This window comes from Phocoena sinus, chromosome X (assembly GCF_008692025.1).
Source record: "Phocoena sinus isolate mPhoSin1 chromosome X, mPhoSin1.pri, whole genome shotgun sequence".
Lineage (NCBI taxonomy): Eukaryota > Metazoa > Chordata > Mammalia > Artiodactyla > Phocoenidae > Phocoena > Phocoena sinus.
The window spans coordinates 105,600,038-105,620,518 of NC_045784.1; the positions used below are offsets into that span (position 1 = coordinate 105,600,038).

The following is a 20,481-nucleotide window of genomic DNA, read 5'->3' on the forward strand; positions in this document are numbered from 1 at the left end:
TGGCTAATTTTACCATATAGACAATAATAACTATGCAAGTTGTCAATATGGGTCAGATGAAATTAATTGTAAGCTATATTTACTTACAATGTGATATATTGTGTTCAGCTATGCTCACACTTGGGTTGATTATCTACTATGGTTTCCTGCCCATGTATTGTGCTCACATGGGGAAAAGAATTCAGGAAACGTGGCTCTAGTATTTCTGAGATTAACTGCCCAGGTGCCTCGTCTCTTTTCTTTTGGCATCTTCTGGGCAGCTATATCGCAGAGGTCACTGTGGGTGCAAAGTACAAGAAAAGAAAGCCTATGTCATAAAAGGTGTAAATTTTCCTAAAGCCGTATAAAACTGTTCCTCAGTACTCAGCATATATAGCTTATATTTACTGTATATGCTTTTTCTCTATTCTGTTTACCACCTCTGATTCCTGGGAGATTAAATCTTCACAAGCGTAGATACATACTAATATGATGAACTTTAAAATGTTATTTTCCTTCCTTTATCATCAATGATTATCATTTAAAGTTGTTATGAAGGCTTTGTGACAGAGGTTACACTAAAATTGAAAGTATATGAACTTACTGAAAATCATGTAAAAATTAGCTATGTTTTTAATGTGGTTTCTCAGATTGATTAATTTATGCAATTGAATTGTTCTATTCTCTTGTAAACATATATTCACACTTTGCAAACTTGCACACCTGCAAAGTAAAGTGTGGTGGTATTTGTGATGTTATCATTGTTTCATCAAGAATGATAACTCAGTCAGGTTACTTTTAAAATCTCACTTTACAGGCCATTATCTATCACTTTCCTGTTTCAGTACAGTGGAAATTGATTCCATAAAGGTCTTAAAGGTCAAATGTATCTTAAATTTAATAATTTTAAAATACCTTGGCATTTATGAAGTGTTGTTGCATTAATTTAAAAATAGTTTGACGTTGTTATAAAGTTTAACATTGTATGAAAGCACTTCCCCACAAGATACATGCATCAGTTTGGCTATGGTGAATTTTTTTCTTTAGGGATGTGTATGTCTTTAACAAAATTACTATTTTTGGGGGGGCGGTGGTCACGTCACAGAGTCCTAACCACTGGACCACCAGGGAATTCCCCAAATTACTTTTTTAAAAAATTGAAACCATGACAAGGACATCCCTTTATAGGTTTCAGTTTGAATTTTAAACAGGATTATAGAAGTCATGGAATTGTCTGTTTCTCCCTCTTTCTTTCCCCCCATCTTCCATTATTCTGTTGTTCCTTCCCTTTGGCATTTATAAGCGCTATCATGTAAGTAGAACTATGTTAGGTGCTAGCGATCCAGAAATGAAAGGATACAGTCTCTGCCCTGGAGTGACTAGGTCTAGTTGGTGAAAAAGAAGAATAAAAAACTAATTACAGTATGGCTTGTAGAGTGGTCTTCCTGGAGGAGGTGATAGCTGAGCTGGAAGGATGAATGAGAGATGACAAGGAGATGAAATTCATCTTACTTGGATTATTAATGGTTTGGGGCTATGATAGCTTTCTTTATACCAAAGATGACAGAGTAGGGAACCCCAGGGCTCCATCCCTCCATTAAAGCAACTAATGAGCTGGCAAAACCTGTCAGAATCAACTTTTACAGAACTCTGGAGTCTAGTTGAAAACTTATAACAACCAGGGGAAAGCTTAACGAAGAAAGAAGCTGCTGCATTGCAGCAACAGAGTTCTCTGGTGTTTTAAATTGTCTACCAACCCTTCCCCACATACCAGATGGGAGGCAGCCATGAAGACAGCAGCCTGTACCCCTGGTGCAGGTTGCCAAGTACCTGAGGGAGCAATTACAGACCTTATTCTCAAAGAATTGTGGTTGTTTATTTCAATCTGTCTAGTGGCTCCTGGAAGGACTGGTACACAAGGGCTTGCCCTTGTTTCAGCCAGTTCAGAGCATTCCCAGGTCTGGGGTGGCTTCCCAAATGGCATCTGCCAAAAGCACTTGAAGGCAAAAGTATTGGCCAGAGCAGCTTGGGGCAAGGGATAGCAGTCAGGACAAGCAAGAGACAGATCAAAAAGCCTGGTAAGAAAGAATTTGGGAAAGGAAATCTACAGGGGAGTGAGAGTTTTTAAAAGCTCCTGCTTAAGTCAGGGAATTGAGAAGGCCATGCATATGCCCAAGACTGGACACATGTTCAGAAAAGGCCTAATCCTCAGAAAAGATCCTAAACTTTCACCTCTGGCTAACCTTCAGGCTCTGCACAAGCAGGAAGTAAAGGTGAGGGCAGTATTGTAAATGGCCTGGCTAAGCACTGAAGGCGTGTCCCAACACAGACAATCTTCAGGGAGTGGGGAGAGTTTTAAAAATTCTTTTAAAAAATATTATTGGGCTTTAGGTGTTTGTAGATACTCTGTCAATACACTAGTTGACCACTAAACTAATGGAACACAGACTTCAGTGGCCACATATGATAAACGGAAATTTTACAAAAATAATTTAGAAAAGTAACTAAAATGACAATAACAAGTAGCAACAACAGACAAAACCAAAAAATTGAGTTAATTTTTGTATATGAGCTGAGGTAGTAGTCTACCTTCATTCTTTTACCTGTGGATATCCAGTTATCTCCAAACCGTTTGTTGAAGAGACTATTCCTTTCCCATTGGCTGGTCTTGGTGTCCTTGTCAAAAATCAATTAACCAGAGATGACAGATTTATTTCTGGACTCTCAACTCTATCCCATTGATCTGCATGTCTATCTTTATGCCAGTATCACTCTGTTTTGATACTCTAACCTTGTAAGTTTTGAAATCAGGAAGCATGAAAGCATGAATCCTACAACTTCATTCTTTTTTTTTTTGCCACACTGCGTGGCATGCGAGATCTTAGTTCCCTGACCCGGGATCCAACCTGGGCCCCCTGCAGTGGAAGCACGGATTCTTAAACACTGGGCTGCCAGGGAAGTCCCTATTCTTCTTTTTAAAAATTGTTTTAGCTATTAGGGTCCCTTGAAATTCCATGTTAATTTTAGGATCAGCTTTTACATTTTTGCAAGAAAAGAAAAAAGTCTGTTGGGGCACTGCATTGAATCTGTAGATCACTTTGACATCTTCCAATTCATGAACATGAGATGTCTTTCCATTTACTTAGGTTTCCTTCACATTCAGCAATGTTTTGTGGTTTTCAGTGTATAAGCCTTGTACCTCTTTGGTTAAATTTATTCCTAAGTATTTTATTCTTTTGATAGTATTGAAAGTGAAATCATTTTCTTAATTTTCTGGAAATGAAATCGCTCATTGCTAGCGTACAAAGATACCACAGATTTTGGCATGTTGATCCCGTACCCTGCCACTGTGCTGAATTTGTTTATTAGTTTTAGTAACTTTCTTGTGGATTCTTTGGGAATTTCTCTATATAGGATCATGTCCTTTATAAAGAGAAACAGTTTTACTTATTCCTTTTCGATCTGGATAGCTTTTCTTTTTCTCGCCTAATTTCTCTGGCTAGACGTTCTAGGACAATGTTGAACAGCAGGGGTACAACTGGCACTCTTATCTGTTCCTGAGCTTAGCGGGGAAGCTTTGAGTCTTTCACCATGGAGTATAATGTTAGCTGTGGGTTTTTCATAAATGCCCTTTATCAGGTTGAGGACATTCCTTTCTATTTTGTGTTTTGAGTTCTTTCTTTTTTTCTCATGAAAGTGTGTTGCATTTTTTCAAAAGTTTTTTTGGTATCTATTAGATGATCATGTGGGTTTTTTCCTTCATTCTAGTAATACGGTGTTTTACACCAATATTTATTGAGCCATCCTTGTTTTCCTGAGATAAATCCCATTTAGTCATGTTTTATAATTCTTTTAATGTGCTGCTGGATTCCATTTGCTAGTATTTGGTTGAGAAGTTTTACATCTATATTTATAAAGGATATTGATCTATAGTTTTCTATTCTTGTGATGTCTTTGTCTGGTTTTGGTAACAACATAATACTAGTCTCATTAATGAGCTAGAAAGTGTTCCCTCCTCTTATATGTTTAGAAAAGGCTGAGAAAGATTTCTGTTAATTCCTCTTTAAATATTTGGTAGAATTCACCAGGGAAGCTGTTTGGTCCTGGGCTTTTCTGTGTTGGCAGGTTTTTGGTTACTTACTCAATCTCTGTACTTCTTATAGGTCTGTTCAGATTTTCTATTTCTTCTTGAATCTGTTTTGGTAGTTTTTGTGTTTCTAGGAATATGTCCATTCATCTAGGTATCTAATTCGTTGGCATATAATTGTTCATAGTATTTTCTTATAATTCTTTTTATTTCTGTAAGGTTGATAGTAAATGTCCCACATTCATTCCAGATTTTAGTAATTTGAATCTTCCTTTTTTTTCTTGAACAGTCTGTTTGTCAATTTTGTTGATCCTTCTGAAGAACCATTTATTGTTTCATTTTTTTTTCTACTGTTTTTTCTCTTCTCTATTTTGTTTATCTCCATTCTAATTTTTATTTCCTTTTTTCTGCTTGCTTTGGGTTTAGTTTTCTCTCCTTTTTCTAATTCCTTAAGGTGGGCTAGTTAGGTTATTAATTTGATATGTTTCTTTTTTCAAACATAGGCATTTGTAGCTATAAATTTCCCTCTGAACACTGCTTTCAGAGTCCCATTAGTTTGGGTATGTTGTATTTTTGTTTTTATTAATCTCAACATATTTTCTAATTTCCCTTGTTATTTTTTCTTTGACCCAATGGTTATTTAGTAGAGTTATTTAATTTTCACATATTTGTATATTTTGCAAATTTCCTTGTTATTAATTTCTGATTTCATTCCATTGTGGTCAGAGGACATACTTCGTATGATTTCAATCTTCATAAATTTATTGAAACTTGTTTTGTGGCCTAACAAAAGGTTTGTCCTGGAGAATCTTTTATGTGCACTTAAGAAGAATATGTAGTGTGCTGTTTTTGGCTTGACTGTTCCACAGATGTTTGTTAAGTCTATTTCGTTTATAGTATTTTTCAAGTCTTGTATTTCCTTCTTGATCTTCTATCAAGTCTTTCTATAAATTATTGAAAATGGAGTACTGAAGTCTCCAACTCTTACTGTAGAACTGCCTCTATCTCCTCTCAATTCTGTCTACTTTTGGCATGTGTTTTGGGACTCTGTTGTTAGGTGCATATATAAGGTGTTGTTAGGTGCATATATTTATAATTGACATACCTTCTTGATGGATTGACCCTTTAAATTTTTTATTTTATTTTATTGAAGTGTAGTTGATTTACACTATTGTGTTAGTTTCAGGTATACAGCAAAGCGATTCAGTTATATATATATACTTTTTTCAGATTCTTTTCCATTATAGGTTATTACAAAATATTGATTATAGTTCCCTGTGCTATACAGTAAATCCTTGTTTATTTTATATGTGATAGTGTGTACCTGTTAATCCCATACTCCTAATTTATCCCTCCCTTTCACTGTCTTTCCCCTTTGGTAACTAAAAGTTTGTTTCCTAAGTGGATTGATCCTTTGTTTAACATTATATAATATTCTCTTTTTTAATCCTAATTTTTGTCTTAAAGTATACTTTGATATTTGGAGAGCTGCTCTAGCTCTTAATTAATTACTGTTTGTACAGAATAGCCTTTTCTATCTTTTTACTTGCAACCAATTCAAGTCTTTGAATCCAAAATAAATCTCTTGTAGACAATATACATTTAGATCATGTTTTTTAAAAAGTATCCATTTTGCCAATCTCTGCCTGTTAATTGGAGTTTAATCTATTTGCATTTAATATAATTACTGATAAGGAAGGACTTCTGACATTTTGCTATTTGTTTTCTAACATGTCTTATATCTCCCCCCATTCCTCCATTACTGCCTTGTTTTGGGTTTCATTGATTTCTTTTTTTTTTTTTTGTAGTTTACCTTTTTGATTTCCTTCTCATTTTCTTTTCTGTATATTTTTTAGTTATTTTCTTAGTGGTTGCTCTGGGGATTACAACTAACATGTTAAATTATAACAGTATATTTTGGATTAATACAAACAATTTCAACAGTATACAAAACTTTGCTCCTGTATAGCTCCACCCCCTTTATGTTGTTACTGCCATAAATGACACCTTTATACATTGTGTGCCCATGAAGACAGATTTGTATTGTTTTATGCAGTCATGTTTTAAGTCCTATATTAAAAAAGAGGAGTCACAAAATACAGTAATACTGTCTTTTGTATTTACCTATGTAGTTACCTTTAGCATGTGCTTTATTTCTTTGCGTGGATTCCAGTTACCATTTAGGGCTGCCTGCAGAACTCCTTTAGCATCTCCTGTATGGAAAACACAGATCGAGAGAAGCATTTAGTTTAAAATAAGAGAGACATCGTCTGAGAACAGAGTTGATCAGGTAAACATGAGAGTGAAATTACAGGGAGAGTTCAGGAAAAATTCATGGCTCAGTCCCCGGATTTTCTTGATGACAGGGATTCTAAGTTTACCTGTGCAGGATGCTGAGGGAAGCGTGCCGACAGTGGGACTGACTGTATTAAAGGTCTGAAGTGTATCTAAGAACTAAGATGAAGCTGAGACGAAAGTAGAACTGCACCCACCTATGCAGCTCCACCCAGCTAGAAATTCATTCCACCATGCTGGATATTGTCCTTCTGAAATTCTTAGAAACAGTAAAGCCTTCTAGATGTTCACTGCGGCACCCAGTGCAGCTTCCGGCCTCTGCCACGTCTGGATTCACTGCTGCACCCAGTGCAGTTTCCAGCCTCTGCCACGTCTGGGTTCACTGCGGCACTCAGTGCAGCTTCCAGCCTGCTCACCCGGTAGGAGGGGCACTCAATGCAGCTTCCGGCCTCCTCACCCAGTAGGAGGGGCACTCAGTGCAGTTTCCGGCCTGCTCACCCGGTAGGAGGGGCTCTGGCAGCGAGGTTGGTCCCAGCAGGCCTTGTGGGGCGACTTGCAGCTCACGTGTGACCTGTGGCGCCTGCGTCTGCCGTTTGGGGGTTGGCGCAGTGAGGGGATCTGCCTTACTTTCTGTGAGGAAAGCCGGACCGTGACAGAGGAAAGAGGCCGAGGAGCAGGCCAGGACTGGGCTAGAACTGAAGGAGGACTGAGCCGAGAGGTGAGGGGCTTTACCGGCGGCGGCGGCAGCGGCGGCGACGGCGGCGGGCGGCATCTCTCGTGAGGCGGTTGGTTGACTAGGCCACAGCGGCCATGGCCGTGGGCTTTGGGGACCATGCCAGCGGGTTCTGCCACAACGAGGTGATCAGATTCATCAACAATGAAGTCCTCATGAACGGGGGAGGCCCCGATTTCTACGTGGTCTTCTGCTCGCGGTCCTGGAATGAGGTAGAGGATCGGCTGCGCGTCGTTGTCGCTGACCCGCAGGTGCCGTGCGCTATCAAGAGGGCCTGTGCCTGGAGCGCGCTGGCCTTGAGTGTGCGTGTGGGCGCGAGGCAGCGGGAGCAACAGGTGTTCCGGGTTCAGTGGCTGCAGGAGCAGGTAGGGGAACGCGAGGCGGCTTCCTGGGCCTTCTGAGCTGCGGCGCCTGCGCGAGGAGCGCGAGGAGGTGGTCACGTAGCTGCGCCTCACGCGGGCCACCTTGCAGCAGGCGCTGAAACAGCGCGATGTGCGTTGTGGGCGCTGCTCCTGGTCGAGAGGTCGGCACAGGTCACCCCACTGGCCCAAGAGTTGCTGCCTGGGCCTCGAGCCAAGCAACTTGGGGCTGCAGAGTGGCCCATGAGCGTAGAGCAGCAGAGAGATGTGGTAGCCATGGGGGAGCATGACAGGCTGTATTTCAAGAGCCAGGTGCCAGCCCCGACAGATGTCCTTTATGTGCCGGGACCCCCGAGTCCCTGGGCCCAGGCCGTGCAACCCCCTCTGCCAATGCCGATACCATACCCATTTCCATTCCATGCACCATTCCCGATGGGATTCCCGTTCTTGCCACCTGTACCACCAGCAGTAGCCATATGGAAACAGAAGTTGGAGTCGTCCCATTTCAGGTGCCTCCTCCGGGGATCTCTCCACCTGGCCCGTGGGCTTCAGTGGTCTTTCAGGGGGAGATGGCCCCACTGTGGAACCAGAGGAGCTACAGCCAGGGGGAAGGTCCTGAGATCCTGCAGGGTACAGTCCCCTTAGGGGATATCAGAAGTCTTAACCAGGAAGAAGGTCTATAGAGGCCCCAGGGGATGGTCCCCCTTAGGGACAGCTGTGGTCTCAGTCAGGAAGAAGGTCCAGAGAGGTCTGAGGGAATGGTCCCTCTTGGGGATAGTTGGAGCCACAGCCAGGAAGAAGGCCTAGAGAGACCCCAGGGGATGGTCCACTTGAGGGATAGCTGGAGTCTCAACCAAGAAGAAGGTCCAGAGAGCCCCCAGGGGATGGTCCCCCTGGGGGCCAGTGGGAGTTACAGCCAGGAAGAAGTTCCCAAAAGATCCCAGGGGAATGTTCCCCGGGGGGACAGCAGAAGCCAGAGCCAGGAGGGAGACCTAGAGAGGTTCCCGAGGACCATTCCCTTGGGGAACAGCAGAAGTCACAGGCAAGACAATCCAGAGAGGCCCCAGGGGACTGGCCCCCTGGGGGTCAGCAGAAGCCAGAGCCGGGAAGGAGGTCCACAAGGGCCCCAGGGGATGCCCCCACCACTGTTCAACAGGAGACATGGCCAGGAAGGAGGTCCAGAGAGGCCTCAGGCAACTGCCCAGGGGGACAGCTGGAGCCCTAGTGGGAGAGAAAACCCAAAGAAACAACCACCTCAGGGGTAGAAGACCAAGCGGCCAAAAGGGAAAAAAGCCTCAGAATCACACCACCAGGAGAAGTCTGCTTCAGGCTGCAGTTCAGTGAATTGGGAGTGCCCCGTGGTGTAAAGCAATGAATTTTCCATGGCACAAGGCCTGCTATGAATGCAAGAAAGTCTGCATGGCAGTTGAGAGTGGAGGCCCCGACCCAGGACAAACCCACTGATTTCAGGAAGGTAAGTAAGAATGGAAACACTCCAAAGAAAAACCAGTTTTCTAAGACCCCTTCCTGATTAAAAAGTAACTCATTTACTTCACAGAAAATTTGTAACTAAAATTATGATATAGAAAATTAAATAAAATAATTCATTGTCCCATTACCCCAAATAACAACTTTTTATCATTGAGTACACACATAGATACATATGTATTTATATGCTTTCTTTTTTTTTTTTCATTTACTTGAGCAAAGATGGATTGCTTTTGAGTATCACACTCACTCTTTAAGGAATTTCTCCTAATGCATTTATGTTTGCAGGTGCTGAATTCTGGGTGGCTGAAGCTGATTGGCTGATACCCTGCAGAAGCTGAAGTCAAGACTGTTTTTTTGAGGGAGACGCAAGAGGGAAGAGATATGGGAACATATGTATATGTATAACTGATTCACTTTGTTATAAAGCAGAAACTAACACACCATTGTGAAGCAATTATACCCCAATAAAGATGTTAAAAAAATTTTTTTTTAAAAGACTGTTTTTTCCTTTTTCACTCTTTTCTGTTTTCTTATTAACCTTGTTTTCCAGAAAATGCCATGTCTTTGGCTGGGAGCAGCCATGTGTTTTTGGTTATAAGCTATAAGGAATTTTAGGAGCACTGATTTTCCTTGAAAATGCTATCGTTCCTTTGTAAACTACTGCGGTGTTCATGTTTGCTTCTTGTTCTCGTTTTCTAAGTTTTATAGGTGAGGGTCTGTCTTTATGTCTCTGAGCCCCACGGAATTTGCTTGTTGCTGAAGAATCTGAACCTATCCCATTAGATCTTCCAAGAGCCTAAAGAGAAAAACTCTTCGTTTCTGACTGACCCACACTCAGTGAGACCCCTACTGACTGGAGCCGAGAAGAGCGAAAAGTCAGGGAAGAAGAGATGCTTTGGCACTTGGGGGAAAAGGGGGGCAAAATAATTTTGTTAGGATGTAATTTCTCTGTTGGGACAAGGAATTAATTCATAAGATGTGGTGGTTGCAGTGTTAAATTGTATAGATGATAGCAAACGTGATGAATTTCATTTAATTCATTAAACAGTTATTGTCTGATATGTGTTAGGAGCTGGACTTATATGTTATTATCTGGTGCACACATTATAACCTGATTTGGTGAGTTTGGTTAGATAACAGGAGAGAGCCTAATTTGGGATACAAGTTATATCAGGAGTGACTTCTTTGCCTTGCATGTAGTGTGACCTTTGGGTAAGCCCAAATGAAATAACATCGAGATATTTCTGCAGTTCCGGGGGCAACAAAGAGACTTTAATGGAAGGACTTGATTGCTGAACTGCTCATCTCACTGGTCCCATGTGAGACAAGTGAGTAGTGGCAAAGAGTGGAAAAGTGGCCTAACAAAATTGCAGGCAGGACTTTTCTGATACTCTCCTCATTTCCTCCCTTGAGAGGGACAGCTCGTTTCCTGGTTGCCTGAAAGACCACTGGGCGACTGTCTTAAAGAAGGACAGTGCTTGGGGGAGTGTTTGAGCCCTCAGCTTCGGGCAGCCACCATCCCAAGCCCCTTTCTGGTCAGTGGATGAAGAACAAAATGGATTCCAAGGACAGACATTGTGCTTTGGATGGCGCTTCTCTTGGGAGGACTAAATGGATTAAAACTAGAACTGGACTGGGACGGGCACGCTTGAGAATGCTCGTGGGCCCTTCTCTTACACTTGGTGTGTTCTCTGCCAGCTTCTCAGAGGCAAGTGGAGCCCTGGGGCTGGGAAGTCAGATCAGCCTCCAGTCTGAGCAAAACGTGTCCTCGAGTTCCCCCAGGAGATTCCAGCTCACCAAGTTCAACCTTTGTCAGAGGTTTCCTGATTCTAGCTAGTAATAAAGAGTGTGCACTTACTTGCTGTGTCTTCTGTGTAGTGTGTACCTCGGGGCAGGTTTGCTCAGAAGCAGCAGTTTGAATCTGCATTTTCCCTCCATCCCACTGAGGTGACAGAAAATCCAATCTCATTCACTATTGAAGGGCCCCTCCTCTTCCTGTGAGTTACTCAAGAATGGGAGGGCAGAGGGTATTCTGCAGGGTCTTCAATCCATTGTGATTGTCCCTGCTCCACTCACTGTCCAAGTCCCCACGGTTCCTTGAAGGTGGGCATCTCTGCTACTCCTGGGCCCGTGGGGCACTAGAGGTGAGGTGAGGAGGGGGCTTCTGCCTAGGCTGGGAGCCCTAATGCCTGGTGTCCAGCCTCCCTACAGGCACCGAGAAGCCATTTCCCTGAGGCCCTGTATCCCAGAGGTCCCTTGAGCAGAAATTTCCCCCCTGCATTTCTGCCCTGCAAGGCACTGCCCCCTCCCTCCTATGCATAATCCCATCAAGGTGCTCAGGATTCTGGAGAACAGCCAGGCTTAGACAGTCAGCTAACAAGACAAATGTTCCCTGAGGCAAAGGGGGCTAGAGTCTGGCTACCTGCTTGGTGTAGAGACAGGGAAGGGGCCGAGAACAGACGTGAACCTGACCCACCAGCATTCTCTCTTCCCTCGGAGTCCTGATTACCAGGAGGCCTGGGTAACTCGGGAGGGCGCTGGGGAGGAAGGGGACCATCAGGGACATCGACCCAAAGCTAGGCTTTCTGGGTTGGAGAAAGGCTTTGTGATACACTTGTGTATGCTGATAGCTCTGTAGAATTCTGGGAAGATGAGACTTGGGAATTTTCCAGCATAATCCATTTTGGTGTACCAGCAGATCATTTTAGATCTCACTACATTTGCTTTAATTTATGGTTTCAAATGGACTCTGCTATTCATTGGCATGCCTTTAGGTCTACATGAAAGCACTCACCCTGTGCATAGCTTTTATATAGTTTAATATGATTACAGTATTTCAGGGCTGACTTTTTCCAAAGCAACCTGAATAACTGAGGCTGTCAAATCACTACCTTCTTCTGGAATGGGTACACACAAGAAAAGGCAGGAGGTTTCTTAGGCAAGAACCTGGGCTTTGGAATTAGAGAGACCTGAGTTCAGATACTTGCTCTGCTAGTCACTAGCTATGTGAACTTAAACAAGTTATTGAACTTCTCTGAGCCCCAGTGAGTGGTTGTTCCCTTTCCCTGCCCTCAGGGTTCTACTCTGGATGCTGTGGTAATGAGTATAAGGGATTATCAATGGTCGTAAAATCATTAATACCATTGAGTGCTTACTATGTGCTAGGCACTCTAAGCACATTACCATTTTGGTGACTGTAAGGTATAATAGGTACCTGTATTAATAGTTCTTCAAAGTGAATATTATTACCCCCATTTTATAGATGTGGTAACTCAAAAATTTGGGAATTGGTGAAGCCTGGCTTCAAAATAAAATTTTACTGATTCTAATGTCTGTGCTCTTTCCATTATATCACACTGCCTTAACCTTTTACCCTTACTAAGTAATGTATTTGTATGTTAACATGGATTATCAATGTCTAAGCCCAATGAAATGACTATAATGGAGAGACTTTGAGGCATAGTGACAGTCTGGTGGTCAGGAGCTGCTCTTTTAGAATCTCTCAGGCTTTGGGATATGTGACCATCTAGGGTGCCAGTAAGTAGGACCACTTATCTCAGGACTGCAAAAAATAAAAAGGGGGGGAATAGTAATTTAGGCAGTGGGAGTGGCTTATATCTGATTCAGCAGACTGGCCTTATGAAAAGATCTTTGAGCCGAGTTCAGTACTCTTAAGATAGAGCCCATCTTGACTGCTTATCTAAAGTCTGTCTGAATTACTCAGTTTTTAAGTGGGTAAGGTGCCAGCAGTAACAGTCCAATAGATATGCATTTGTACTTTTCAGTGAGGAAGTAGGGGGAAAGGAGACTTCAAAAGCTCCAGACTCATGTTGCAAATGGTAATGGAATCGGTTTTATTTTTTTTTTACATGTTTATTGGAGTATAATTGCTTTACAATGGTGTGTTAGTTTCTGCTCCATAACAAAGCGAATCAGCCATACATATACACATGTTCCCATATCTCTTCCCTCTTGCGTCTCCCTCCCTCCCACCCTCCCTATCCCACCCCTCCAGGCGGTCACAAAGCACCGAGCTGATCTCCCTGTGTTATGCGGCTGCTTCCCACTAGCTATCTACCTTACGTTTGGTAGTGTATGGAATCGATGTTTTTAAAATCATGGTACTTTACAGATCAAGCAAACAGCATCCATGGAAAGAAGACTTCCTATGCACTAGGCAGCGTGTTAGACTCTGTGAAGGTGATCATTATTGCCCTCAGCGATGTCCTGTCCTGTTAGAAGAAATAAGACAAATATACACCAGACACCATTTATCAGTCTTTTATCTTCAATTTTTCCAACATATTTTCTGGCCTGTAGATGTTGGTTTTCGAAGGATTCTGTGCATCAAACAGCATTACTTAATAAATGATTATTTTCTCAGTTAAAATTAAGAAAGCTGGGAATTCCCTGGTGGCACAGTGGTTAAGAATCTGCCTGCCAATGAAGGGGACATGGGTTCGAGCCCTGGTCCGGGAAGATCCCACATGCCGCGTAGCAACTAAGCCCGTGCGCCACAACTACTGAGCCTGTGCTCTACAGCCCACCAGCCACAACTACTGAGCCTGTGTGCCACAACTACTGAAGCCCGCGCGCCTAGAGCCCGTGCTCCGCAACAAGAGAAGCCACTGCAATGAGAAGCCCGTGTAGTGCAACGAAGAGTAGCCTCTGCTCGCTGCAACTAGAGAAAGCCCACGTGAAGCAAGGAAGACCCAATGCAGCCAAAAATAAATAAATTTTAAAAAAAAATTAAGAAAGCTTGTATAAAGTTTCCTCACACAAGGATGATATAATTCCAACTAAGAGCAGTCACTTGCCATTTAAGTTTAGGATTTTTGCGAGGATTCAATTAATATTATTATTATTATTACATGCAGCCTAATCGCAGGCAAATGGACCATTTTACTAGGCTGTTTGTAATACTGACAATACCTCAGAATCCATCATTACTGCCTTCTTAAACTTCTATGAACCTTGGGAACACAAGTTAGCAACAAGTTGTATAGAAAGCTAGTAGTTTTAATACATGTTAAATACCAGTAAGTGCTAAAGGATTTTAGAGAAGTCCAAGTTCAGTATGGACCATTTTAGTTTGCAAAACTTCCATGATAGCCAGATGGTTTCAGATTGTGCCCTCATTTGATGAAGCAGTTGCTAGAAAAGTTGAGTTTGTTTTACTTCAAAATAATATGCAATATTACAGCTTCACTTGTGACATTCTGCAGCTTTTTGTTTTTATGTTTATATCTACTATTTTATGTTTTATTCTTCATTCTGCACTACATTACAAAAATAATTGCACACAAGGCAGAAAGTTGTGATTACTTTTCTGGTAGGCAGCAATAAACCATACTCCAATGTTTATAAAATGATGACAAAGAGCCCTCTGAGGGTTTTGTCTGTAAGTAAAAGTTTTAGGATATTTAACCTCATTTACTTTTTTGTTTGATATATATTTACTTTGATCATTTCAGTGAGCCATATTGGTTCCAGGAAAGAAAAGACTGAGCAAATATTGAAAATTTCATGCTTTTGCCACTAAAATGCCTGATATTGTCTAGACAGTTTTGAAACTTCAGAACATATATGACCTGCTTTGTAAAAGACTCATACTATTGAACTCCCCGTTGATCAATGTTTCTAACATTTTTTCATGACATTTATTATTGAGAAGGAAAAGAAAAATAATGCCAGTGTTGCATCTGTAACTACAAAATTCATTCAGAAATCCACCATTAGCTATTTTCCTTGCTGGGATATAATTTTTTTTTAAGATTTATTTATTATTTATTTATTTTGTTTATTTTTGGCTGCGTCGGGTCTTGTTAGTTGCGGCACACAGGATCTTCGTTGAGTCATGTGGGATCTTTCGTTGCGGCACATGGGCTCTTCGTTGTAGTGCGTGGGCTTCTCTATAGTTGTGGTGTGCGGGTTTTCTCTTCTCTAGTTGTGGCACGCGGGCTCCAGAGTGCGTGGGCTCTGTAGTTTGCGGCACATGGGCTCTAGTTGAGGCGTGCAAGCTCAGTAGTTGTGGCGCATGGGCTTAGTTGCCCCACGACATGTGGGATCTTAGTTCCCTGACCAGGGATCGAACCTGCGTCCTCTGTATAGGAAGGCGGATTCTTTATCATTGGACCACCAGGGAAGTCCCTGGGGTATAATATTTCATTTGTATTTACAAAGCTGCTTAGGGAAACATTTATAAAGTCCATTTCATTCCATTCTTTTGCCAAATTTTGGTGTTTGTGGTGTATAGATCAAACTGGTCATCCATGTTTCAAAGCATCAGAGATTTCCTAAAAAATGTTCAGGGAAAAAAAAAGTATGCATAAAATAGTCTTTTGGACTTTAATCTTTTAGTTTAAGCATCAGTGGTAGAACTTTCTTTTTGAGCTTCCAAGAAAGAGAATAGATTTTTACAAGGAACGCTGGAGCCTCCCTTACAAAGAGGTGATATTTTCTTGTCCTGATATCATACCTTGAGTGCCCACAGCCAGGATGAAGGGAGGTAGAAAGAAGATTCAGACACGATCCAAAGGCAATGGGTTTGATGAGACCTAAAGGGCTACATGATGATTTATTTGTCTGTCAGGTGCTGAGATGTGAGTTATGAACTGTTGTTTCTATAAACCCATATGAGGCAGACCACAGGATTGTCATTGATAAACAGTGGATGTGAAAGAAGTCAATGTCAGAAATGATATACTCCTTGCGACAAGTTTGCAAAGGGTTCTCTATGAAGGGAAAGAGGAAGGGGAAAGCAAGGGAGCTAAGTAGGTGCAGATTCTGTGTTAGGATCTGGGTATGTAAAGAGGAATACGACATCATCCCTGTCTTCTAGGAGTTCACAGACTAGTAGGAAAAGAAACTTTGAGTGTCTCTCAGTTTCCAGGCATATCACATATGTCATTTCATTTTATCTTCACAGGGAAAGATAAGTAAAAACTGGCTAGGAGTGGCCTTCATTTGGTGTAGAAAAAGAATTGGGCAATAAGACTTTACCAGTATATCCAGGTCTTCCCAGGATAGAAGATGTCCAGACCACTTAAAAATCAAACAGACTACTCAGGGACCTATTACTTTGCATGGATAAGCTGATGATCCAGATCCCAGATCTTAAAGCCTGGACGAATAGACCTTGACTCTGGAAGAGCCTTCCAAGGCATACTGACCAATGAGGCCCAGGATAGAGCAGTGTATCTGATCTCATAAGGCATATATAGATAGACATAGACATGCTACAAGTCGGAGCATGGGAACATTTGACACTTGAGAAGTGTGAGAAGAATATTCTAGAAGTCAAAATTATAGTTGCTAGATAGGAAACTGAAGCCTGACCAATCCGGTGCAGTGACCTCAGAATTAATATTGGGAGACAGAAGAGGATATGGTGAGATGCACAGACTCTGAAGTCAGCTGCCTGTGTTCAAATCCCAGGCCTCACACTGACCAGTTGTGAAACCTTGAGCAGGCTACCCAGGATCTCTGAGTTCTGGCTTCCCCATTGGTAAAATGGGGATAATAATAGTATTTGCTTCATAAGGTTGTTGATATAAATAAATGAGATAATATATGCAAAGTGCTTAGCAGGAAAGCCTGGAATGTAGTATTCAGTTAACATATATTAGCTATTATTCCAAGAATAAAACCTCAGAAGCAGGCAGAGTTTCAGCTACAATTAGGGAGTACCTTCTGAGTCATGAAGGAGGTAAACTTCGGACAAGTGAAAGGAACTGTACATAACAGACAGAAAGATAAACACATTGCTGTCTTGAGCAGGTTGTGCAGGTTTAGAATGTAAGTTGAGTTAAATGTCCCATTACTGTGCCTCTAGAGCCCCATCCTTCCCTCTGTTGCAGCTCTTATTGAGTTAATTGTAATTGTTTGTTTGCTTGTCTGTCTTCACTAGACTATGAGCTACTTGAGATCAGGTATATGCTTTTCTTCTCTCTAACCTAAGTACCTACCACAGTGTCCATCATACAGTAGATGCTCATAAATGTTGGTTGAAAGAATAAACATATTTTTAGAAGGCTTAAATAAGCACAACACTGTTTCTGAATCTTCACTTACAAAAGGGCATTAGGAAAATTAACCTCATAGGTAAACCAACATATCAGAAGGAGGTGCTCTTTTTTTTAAAAGATGTAATTTTTTTCTTTTCTCATTTTTGTAAAGGAAGTCAATTTTAGTAAGAGAGAATGTGTAAACTCACCACAGGTGACAATATCATAACACTGTCACAGGAGAATTCACACCTATAGATGAGCTAGTTGAAGAACAAAGTTAGTTTTGAAAGGTTAGAGAAAAAGATTTTGAAATGTCAGATCCACTCTATAAAACTAACCACCCTTGCCATCATCCTTTTAATCTATCTGGGTTTGAGAGTAGCCTAGGGCATTTGAAATGAAGGCAATTAGCACCTCAGACAGGGCATCCACAAACAAAATGCTGTCACCTCTCAGAGACCTCAGGAGGTGACAAGTTTAGATAAGAAGATACTTTTGACCTTGGCTGACAGTTTGTCAATGCTTTTATATTTGATTTAAATGGCATTTATATTCTAAAAGGTTGTAGTTTGCTTTAAGCTGTGAAGCTCTCTTCCTCTACCTCATGGTTTTTATTTCTTAGGTTATTTAAAAACAACAAGAACAAAAATCTTTCCTCTATTGGGTAAGACCTGAGGAAACAGCTCTTGCTTCTTGCACACAAATGAGTTCAGTCCATTCCCCCCTCTGGTTCTCTCTAAAGTATGCTTGGCTTTCGTTTAAAGCGCAGAATGTTAAAGTTGGAAGTAGCCTTAGGGGTCATCTGGGTCAACTCCATTTGACAGATGGAGAAAATGAGGCTCAGAGAGAGGAAGTGATTTAGTGGCAAAATATGGAGTATAATCAGACTCTCATAATTGCTGGACCAGTGCTTCCAGTTCATCTTGCTATTTCAAAAGTGGGCCAGAGGCACATAGAACCAAATTTGTGTGTGTGCATGTGTGTATCTTTTCCTCTTATTTTCTTGAGAGCACTAATTTCACTCATTCATTCACTCACTCAGCAAATACATTTAGCATCTGATATGTTCCAGACACTGAGGATACAATGGTGACCAAGGTACACAAAATCTAGCCATCATGGACCCTGTGTTCTAGTGGGGGAGACAGACAATAAACAATCAGATAATTCTGCTTCTAAGGGAGCTATATTTGTACCACGGGGCCCATTCTTCCTAAGTCTTTCTCTATTGCTGCCTCTGCTATCTCTATTGCTCCCCTCTTGTATTTTTTGCCCTTTCCTCTCTTGTGGGTATGGTGAGAGAGAAGAAAGCCATTACAATTCTTCTTTCTCTGTACTTCAAGCTCAGCGTGAGGTTTTGAATTTGCTAAAGTCAGGTTTAGTACTGGTGTAGCACTAGGGTGAAGATAGTATTTTTCATCAACACTGCAGTAGTGGGCTGGCTCAGCTGTCAGGCTGCTTGTGAGATGACAGCGAGGGACGGGATGTGAGAGTTGTACTATTACCTTATAATTTATCTGTTCCTTTTTTATACAGTTTTAGTTGTGCTGAACCCCATCGTACCTGGCTGCTTTGACAGGCGTGCTATTTTAGCAACACAGGACAAAACAGAGAACGAAAAGAAGAATGCATGGTACGCTTTTGCTGTCAGCTTGAGATTGCCCTGCTCCTAAATTTGTGGATGATTTGTTCAGGGTTGTTCAGAGACAAAAAAGCTTAGGTTTTGTTTTTGCCTATGTGACACTGAATGTTCTCACAGTTCACCTCATAGGTGGGCTGTTGTCCATAGGGAGTGAATGTGGGGATCCCCTTCCCTATCTTCTCCTTTCGGGCTTGAAATTCCACCACTCTGGGCTAATCATTTGCCCACTAATCTCTGGGCTAATCATTTGCCCACTCAAAACATAAAGAGTTCAGGGTGGACTAACTTCTCAAGTACTTAACATTGGTGTATGCATTCACTTATCAGATCAATTTCTTCCTTGACCCAAAGCATGAAAAATGGTGAGAGGTGGAGTTGGCCATAAGCAAGTCAGGTAGGCAGATAATGAGACAAATCTTGGCTCAGTTCCCCAGAGCCATCCCCCAACATCATCTTGAATGCTGTTTTATTTTTTTATTCTTGGTGTTGCAAATGAATGTAGGAGGCTTATGTTTACAGTTTATCTACCAAGGTTGATAGATTCTAAGGCCGAGTATGCATCAGTCAAGGAGAGTAACTACGAGCTGCCACTGAAATCGTAGAGGATTGTTTTCAACCCTAGCAGATGGACAGCAAATATCTGGCTTTTGGCGTAAGGCAACTCTGCACATCTGATCCATCTGTAGGACTAGTGAAGATTTAAAAATTGTTCTCCTGGGCTTCCCTGGTGGCGCAGTGGTTGAGAGTCTGCCTGCCGATGCAGGGGACGCGGGTTCGTGCCCCGGTCCGGGAAGATCCCACATGCCGTGGAGTGGCTGGATCCGTGAGCCATGGCCGCTGGGCCTGCGTGTCCGGAGCCTGTGCTCCGCAACGGGAGAGGCCACAACAGTGAGAGGCCAGCATACTGCAAAAAAAAAAAAATTGTTCTCCCTATTGGGCTCCCAGCTGTACCAGGTTCTCAAGTAGCTAGGTGCTGATGTTGTTGAAGAGATACAACAGACAACATAACTTCGGCTACTTAAATTCCAATTTAAAAAATTATTTTACATACTCAAAAGGAAAAATGTAGAAGACCGTTCAGCTTCAAACATTAAACAAAGTCTTGTTCTAGTGAAAAAGGAAGTTTGGGGGAAATATTAACTGCACATCTTGAAATAGAAGAGAGAAGGAAATAAAGGTTGAAAGGTTCTAAAAAATTTATGATAGTTTAGCATCAACTGAACTAAAACCATATTCTCTATTAACAACAGATGATAAAAGTTACAACACAATTCTCAACAGTCACAGTGTGATTTAAAACAAGTTCAATGCCCCAAATGCTAAAAGGTGGGCCCTATACATCAAAGGGCACATACAAGTCCACATAAAGACAAAGCACCAATTAAATGGTTTATTCTCTCATCTAAGACCCATCAAATAGATAAATCTGGAACATTTTTGGATGCAGACTGATTTTTGTACCTCAACCAGCACTTTGGGATCTTGGACAAGAAGGTTGGGAAACTTTGATTTGTTCAGGATCAAGATTGCTGGAGATGACTAGGGCAGGGCGAGAGGAGGCACTTGTCCCAAGTCCGCTGTTCACTTACTACTTCTGATTCTGTAGGAGCCTCTTGGCTGTGCTCAGGGGTGTCTGTTCACCGACAGTACTGAGAGCTTCTGTGTTTTGGTCTCAGAACTTTGGGGCCTTTCATTCTCTGTCAGTATGTTTCTGCCCCACATGAAGGTCACGTACAACTTGCCTCTATCATCAACCCCTTTGGGGACTGATTAATTAAGCTAATTAAGTTAAGTCAGTTAGTTAAGCTAAGTCATGGTGGCCCCCTGGGAAAACCGCAAGGACAGGAGCATTACCAAGCATTCCTGTCTGCGTGCGTTGGGAGTAC

General features: G+C 41.9%; 1 protein-coding gene across 1 annotated transcript; it reads left to right on the forward strand.

Moving 5' to 3' along the window:
* The first annotated feature begins 7,171 nt into the window (after positions 1–7,171).
* TEX13D (TEX13 family member D) lies at positions 7,172–8,917 on the forward strand. Its single transcript, XM_032618971.1, is given in 5 exon segments — positions 7,172–7,488; positions 7,490–7,599; positions 7,602–7,927; positions 7,930–8,808; positions 8,810–8,917. Coding segments are annotated over 5 exon segments (1,740 nt in total).
* Positions 8,918–20,481: the final 11,564 nt, after the last annotated feature.